Genomic DNA, 7,275 nt, shown 5'->3' with positions numbered 1-7,275 from the left:
ACAAATCGCATACAAGCACAATGTTAAAATCTAAAGATGAGACCATTAAATGTGTTTACGGACAAGTTAAAAGGAAATTAGGAACACTTACACTTTAATCCAATACAACCTCTCTATTTTAAGTATATTTCTCGCCACCGGTGGAACGTAACGAAGTACAAATAGTTCGTTACTGTACATCAGTAATTTTTTTCTGGTATTTTGATTAATAAATGTCCGGTCTACTTTTTACTTTTACTCCCTGTTTGAAAACAGCTGTTTAATTGCTGCCTGCTTTGTGTTCTTTAAGAGCCTAAAAAACAAAACAACCCTTAAGGCGTTCAAAAATTCCCCTCTGCGGAAAAAAAACCGCTGACAGGTAAGTTTGTTTTTTTACCTTTCCAGAATACGAGTAAGATGCGAGCAAACAGAGAGAAACCATTTTGATTGTATTTAGTTTACACTCAACTTAAAATGGGTGTATTCCTGCTCATGGTTTTCAAAATCTAGTTTTTAATTTAAATTTGTTGGAAAGTCTCATTTTAATGAAAAACATTCTTACCTTTGGTTAAAGACCAGGCGCCTTTCCCTCAGAAAACTGGTAAACATTTTTCGGTTTTTTAATCAGAGATGTTTCCCAGTAATATCAAGGGTTCTGTTCAGCAACAAGTGAAATTGTATCTGGAAACGTCCTAGCTATAATTTGCAATACATGGTAGGGGAAAAAACGTATTACCAATAGATGGCTCTGCCTGCACTGACCTCAAAGACAAAATTCAATACACCGAGTCAAGAAATGCAGAATTTATATAATCAAAGATTCAAACACACCACTTACTGATGGCTACCATGTTCTATTTTACTGAATTTCCGGACATGACTGCAAAATAATCAAGCAAATCTTATCAGCCAATTTTCTAATTCGATCATTTCCATCATTTGTACTTCTGAAATTCTCACACTGAGGCAAGAACTGTGCAGTCAAAGAGAAAACATAATTCATGTTTTGTTGACTTTTTAATTCTCTGCAACGTAACACTAATATTATACAGCAACAATTACAGCAGATGAGCATCATTTTCACTTGATAAGTACAGATAAATGTTAAGCCCTAAAGGCCATGACCCCATAATTCTAACAAGCACGTGAATGCAAAGCGCAGGCATTAATTTGAAACGCGATACCAACACCACCTTTTTGGTTCAGTGCAGCCATTGTCAGTAGCTTGGGGATGTCAGTGGATGACGGCATCTTCTGCTTTTGATGGGCAGCTGGCATCATGAAAGTACACAAAATCCTAAACACCACACATCACTGATTACATAGAAGGAATGGCTGCTTAAATTCTTGTAATTTAAAAAAAAAAAAATCTTCCTCAGGTTAGCTCACTAACAAATCTCTATTTATATGGTCTTGTAGGATGGTGTAGTGGCAAGTCTGGAGGGGAGCTGCACGCCGAGTCATCAGACCTGCCCATCCCAATAATCGGGTTCATAGGCAGGCCGTCATTGGTCCAGACACCCATACACCAACAACCTCAAGTCCATATGGGAGATCCACAAGCGGTCATCCACATCGGAGATCGTTGTATTACAGGTACGAAGGGAGATCCTTTTCCACCACCTGCAAAAAATATGTATAATAATAAATAAATAATGTGGATTGGAAAAAATGCAAAACAGTGACACTGTTCAAAACAACTATCAGTGACACTTACAACGGGATCGTCTGTTGGACCGTAGCGCTTCACCACTTGTCCCTCTTTGTTGATAAGAAACTGTCAAGGATTTTAAATAAATGTGGTGTCACAGTAGCGGGCTTGATTAGAAGAAAAAAAAAAGAAGCTTTAGATAAGCAACTTACCTTTGTGAAGTTCCATTTGATGTTACTGTGAAAACATGGGGGGTCGGGGGGGGATCAGTTTTACATTTTCATTTTCAGCGATGTAATGATAAGATGAAAAATGTGTAAACATGTTCGCATTTGTACTTTCAAGGGAGAGGACAGTATCAACTTTTTGATCGCGGATCATGGATACACTCAGACATTTGTTTGATAGCAAACATACTTTCCAAATGTTCCCTTTCCCTTCGGCTGCGCTTTCATCCACTTCCAAAGAGGGTGAGCGTTGTCTCCATTCACATCAATTTTACTGAAGAGGTCAAAGTCTGCATTGAAACCTTTAGCAAACTCTTTAATCTCCGCCTCAGTTCCAGGCTCCTATAGACCATCGACAGGAATAAACATACAATATATTACAAGTTGTGACCGGTGCTGCGCTAAATACTACAAGTAAACAGTATAAAGGGGTGTTCACACGGCAAGATTTGGTCCGGTGCTACGACGGGGCTGCCCCAGTAGAGCGTTCACACGTGCAAATTAGCTCCGGCGTAGCCCCGGAAAACAGCTTACGCCGGACCAAATTTGATCCACCTCAGGGAGGTGGTTTAAAAATTAGCTCCAGAGCAAATGCTCGTTAGCGAAGCAGCACCGGTGTAAATTTGCACATGTGAACGGAACTGGGTTAAATTTGCTCCAGAGCAAATGCTTGTGAAGAGTTTACGTACAGCGAGAATGCGTTGCTTTCGCGCTCTGTCGGACTTCCGTCATGTGTTTGTTTAATAACGACATAAGACTTGGCTTGTAACATCTTTCCTTTTGTAGAAGACTGGACTGTCTCGGAGTTGTTTGTGTAGTTTGTTCATTTGTTGTGTGTTCACAACCCCCCGCTCCCCATATATTTTATTTTGTGATTTCCTCTCTTGATTTTCTGTTTGGCGCATTACGTGTTTGCTTTTCTGAGTGTCATTGAAGTCATCGTTGATTTACGTTTTCTGGGGCGGTCACTCTCGAGCAGAAGGCACGGAGACCGAGAAGGAGAAGGACGTGCCTGTCTAGTAGTCGCTTGAGTTGTGTATACGTTTTAAAAAGAACCAACACGACAGCTCATTTGTTTTCTGTCGTTTTGCCCCGCTGCAGAAACTGCCGTGTGAACGCACGTGGGGCTGCACCGACGCTGTGCCGGTGCAGACACGCTCAGCGGCTTTGTACGTGTGAACGCTCCACACAATTTGCTGCGGTGCAAAATATATCGCAACAAAATACATCGGTGCAGCGCCGGAGCAAATGTGTGCCGTGTGAACACCCCTTAAGATATTCTTACAAAAAATCCTACCAAGTATAACGGTAAATTCATTCAATTTTAAGGACGAACCAAAATGTAAAATTCTTGGTCGAAACTGATCACGTAGTTGATTAGCAAAAGTGCTCTTCAAAAAAAAAAAACATTATTTCGAGCTCTGACAATCCCATACTGATGAGACAAATGACCAGTGAACCATAGCAAACCAATCCCGGGCTTAGTTACCTGTCCTCCAAACTGATTACATGGGAATCCTAGGATGCGTAAACCCTTCTCAGCCAGGGAAGCGTGCATTTCCGCAAGCTGAGTGTAGTTTACTCTTGTCTTTCCTCATTTGGAGGCCACGTTTACAATGATGCACACGTACCCCCTGTCACAGAAACAGACAGCAATATACTACGTTAAATGTAGACTTCATAAGATAAGATAAGAAAACCTTTATTAGTCTCGCAATGGAGAAATTCCCAATTCACAGCAGCAAAGTTATGAAAGGAAGAAGTAGAACAACAAAATATAGGAGCTGCTGGAATTATTAGCATTTTAGAATTGCATTTGTAATACTGTATAGTTACAGGCATTCCTAATATTTGGCCACCTCGTAGAGCTCGGCACATATAAAAATATTGGAAACAGCTCTGAGTACGTTACCCATTTTTTAAAAAATCCGTGCTCAGGACCTACTAACAAGCCGTGCATCCACCGGACCAGAGCAATACTCAATCATCTTTTGATTATGCACATTTGCAACTAGCGATGATGTTAACGCCGTTAATAGAATCACAACTTCAAGATTATAATGTTCACATTTAAGGTCTTATTCATTATTCCTTAGGGGTCATTTTTTAGTAATTCACCATGTTATTTTATGTTGTTCCACATTTATTGTACTGTTGAGTAAATAATGTTTAAAGAGTAATCTTCTCTGTTCACCATCTTTTTAATTTAGTTAAAATATGTACTTCAGGTGTTCATAAAATTGTGAAGTACAGTACTCTCTAAAGTTTGTGAATGGTTGCCAGTCTGCGAAAAGCATGAACTTGTCTGAACCGGTCCGTGGTGAAAAAAAAAAAGGTTGGGGATCACTGCAATAGATTCGATCATACACAATGACGCCTTACCTGTATTTTTCTAGAGACACTTCATTTCCATCAATATCCTTGGCAGAGAATTCATAGATGGACTTGGCACTTTGCCAGTCTTTCATTTGGGCACACTGCATAAAGGTGAGGAAGCATAAGGGTCAAGTTGTGCAATCAGGAAATAGACAACCAAAGCGACAACATGGACAGCTTGCTCAAGAATCACTTCTCTTAATTCTGAAGTAACATTTAATCTAACCACATGTTATGTAATCACTAATCCCCCCCCCCCCCCACAATGTAACGCTTTTTCAGAGTTTTTTTTAGATGTGATTAAAGAATTTGACCTAGACATGTGTAACACAAATCTCAAGGCATTTTGATACATCTAATACATTTTACAGTAGTTAAGAACTCTAACTAATAAAGATAGACTGCTAAAAAGTGTGTTTATCCTGTCTCCTACAGGCAGCACTGATTCCCCAGATGTGCCATGGGAAATTATCCAATTAGATTGGTTGTTCGGTTCAAAAATTATTTTTTCATATCTGTGTGCGTGTGTCTCTTTAAGCACACTATGCCATCTTCAACTAAACAAGCTCAGATTTTATACAAAGATAGTACACTGAAAGCTCATAATTATTTCAATACTTATACTGTACTTTTTGTGAAATTATTTACAGTAAAAAAAATAATAATTTGACCTATCAATGCCAGACAATGACAAGCATAACAATTAAAACGCTCTTCCATGAGTTGGCAGAAGGTACATAACTCGCCTGTGCGCCACCTCTTGTGACATTTTTGTTAGGTGATGTGCTCTGTGATTTTCTTAATGTAAAATAAAGTACTGTATGTGCTTTTTCTCAGAAACACTGTACAGGGCAATTTAGCATAACAAGCCCACAAATGCCGACGTCAGCATTACACAAACCCAAGAGGCTAAAGCTGCTTTTGCGTGACTAAAAAACAGAGCACAAACAGGAATCTACCACATTCGAGACTTAAATGGGCCACTGCATTCTTCTTTCGAAACAGAAACGGTAAACACTGACCCGAATACTGTCACAACGTCGGACCTATTTTTTGGTTACACCGCCTTTTATAAATAGCAGCATTTCTTACACGTCGTTATAAGCGCAACGGAAATGGTGGCAAAACAAATCGCTTGAATCACATCAGATCTGCATGTTTACAGGAGTGGGATAAAATGTTTTACCATAGCTCGGATCACTCCTCTGCTTCCCAGCAAACCTAACAACACGGAAGGCGTTCGCACTAACCACATGCTGATGACACCAACGACCGTTGTTACGTCATTTATTAGCCCCACCCAGCGACCGAGTACCGCGCATGTGAAAAGCGTGAGTGATGCTATAAAAACAAGAAAAAACAAATGATGTTCCGTTGCTAATGGCCTAAGTAAATCTTTATGTTTTTGTAAAAATGTATTAAAATAAATGTCGAATTATGGTTGTTTTGAAGGCCGTAGTTCTAACTCGTGACCAACAGATGGCGCAGTCCAACTGGAAGAAAGATGGCTGCTTTGTCCAAGCGTTTCCTATGGGCTGAAACATATCCCGAGGATAATAAAGATTAAGACACTTCATACAGCTGTTTATACACTGTATGAATGTGCATATATCTCTTTAGACATGTTGATGGCTGCAGACCTATCCCTCTTTTTTTCACCTCACTAAATTGGAACATTCTCGACAAGTTAATTTCAATGCTTCAATGAAAGCAAAAGAAAGTCCTACAGTATATTACTGTACAAACTGGTCTGTTACTTAAATTCGAACAAAAACTTTCACATTATCAATAGAATAAAATGCAAACGATGGATTGGTACGTAAACTTTCGAATGATGTAGTCGGTTATAGTTGTAAAAATATAAGATGGTAATGATTATAATTCGTTCAATGAATTGATTTTTACAACGATTCAGCAGAATTCTCCCACGCTGGTGGTGTCATGTCCACCAGACACATCCGCGAAACGACGAATGTGCATGTCTACTTGCACCTCGATTAGATACACCAAAATCGCAATACACCACTTTTATCGCCAGACCATTGCACCCAGCACGAAAATGAGGATACGGTCGTTTTTTATGCTAAGCGCAGATCACTTTCTGTCATGAGATGATCAGATGCATCCGGGGCAAGGCTACTTTGCGCGCAGACATGCCCAGACAGGCCCAAATGAAGAAATGAAGTTATGCCCTTTAATACATCAAGTGCACGGGCACCAGTCAACCAAAATAAGGCCCTTGGAGGTGATGTTTCTAATCCCAACTGCTTCACACTTGACTGTGCACTGCTTCAGCCTTCTCCAAGTCCATAAAACACATGTACACTGGTTGGGCAAACCTTGAGGACCCTTGTGAGTGTGTAGAGCACGAAATCGTCCACTGGTCACTGTACAGCAGCTGGGACAAAAATGAATGAATCACAAAATGAATCAAACTTATATCTCAAAGCACTACTGCAGTTAAAACAAACCAATTAAGGTGCTTTCATAGTCTACATACACATTTTGAGTCTTTTAGCAACACATACCCCGATGAATTTCCCAAACAAACACCTGGAAAATTATAAATCTATTTGGAAAAAAAAACACTGCCACCGATCAATGTTACTGGAAAAGTAGGAGCACATTTATTATGCAAATGGACACCATACCCCAAGAGCAAGTTAAAATTTCTTCAAAGAAGAGAAATTAGTGACAATAAGGACATAGAAAAACAAACAAGCTTTGTACAAATCTAAAAACAAAACAGTTGCCTAGAAACCAACCTCTGCAAAACTTGATTCTGCCAACCCCACCCTCCACAACACACACACATGCACGCACAAACATGTCGCTCTGGGAGATTAGATCAGATGGTTTAGCAAAACTTTGGGTTATTTCTTACTGTTCCTAAGCAACAACTTTGCTGTTTGCTTGCCATCGCATATCCCTGGCGGCGCCGCTGGAGATTACGTGTCAGAAAATGTATTTACAAACTGACCACAGAACTTAAACCATTTCCATCGGAATGCTTCATTTGAAAGAAAAAAAATCCTCCATTTT

At 39.7% G+C, this 7,275-nt stretch overlaps 1 protein-coding gene across 1 annotated transcript; it reads right to left on the bottom strand.

Annotated features, from left to right (window-relative positions):
- Positions 1-977: 977 nt before the first annotated feature.
- LOC147195260 (phospholipid hydroperoxide glutathione peroxidase-like) lies at positions 978-5,540 on the bottom strand. The gene is made up of 7 exons (XM_086129509.1): positions 5,420-5,540; positions 4,240-4,334; positions 3,347-3,491; positions 2,048-2,199; positions 1,843-1,867; positions 1,697-1,756; positions 978-1,602 (listed from the first exon to the last, which is right to left on the bottom strand). The coding sequence occupies exons 1-7, from the start codon at positions 5,486-5,488 to the stop codon at positions 1,570-1,572; spliced, it is 579 nt and encodes a 192-aa protein (XP_085985635.1). The 5' UTR covers positions 5,489-5,540; the 3' UTR covers positions 978-1,569.
- Between the last annotated feature and the right edge of the window lie 1,735 nt (positions 5,541-7,275).

Source organism: Hippocampus guttulatus, chromosome 14 (genome assembly GCF_054856545.1).
Source record: "Hippocampus guttulatus isolate MCC_2025c chromosome 14, RoL_Hgut_1.0, whole genome shotgun sequence".
NCBI classification, from domain to species: domain Eukaryota; kingdom Metazoa; phylum Chordata; class Actinopteri; order Syngnathiformes; family Syngnathidae; genus Hippocampus; species Hippocampus guttulatus.
Note: the sequence above shows the minus strand (reverse complement) of the source record. Positions and strands in the feature narration are given on the sequence as shown.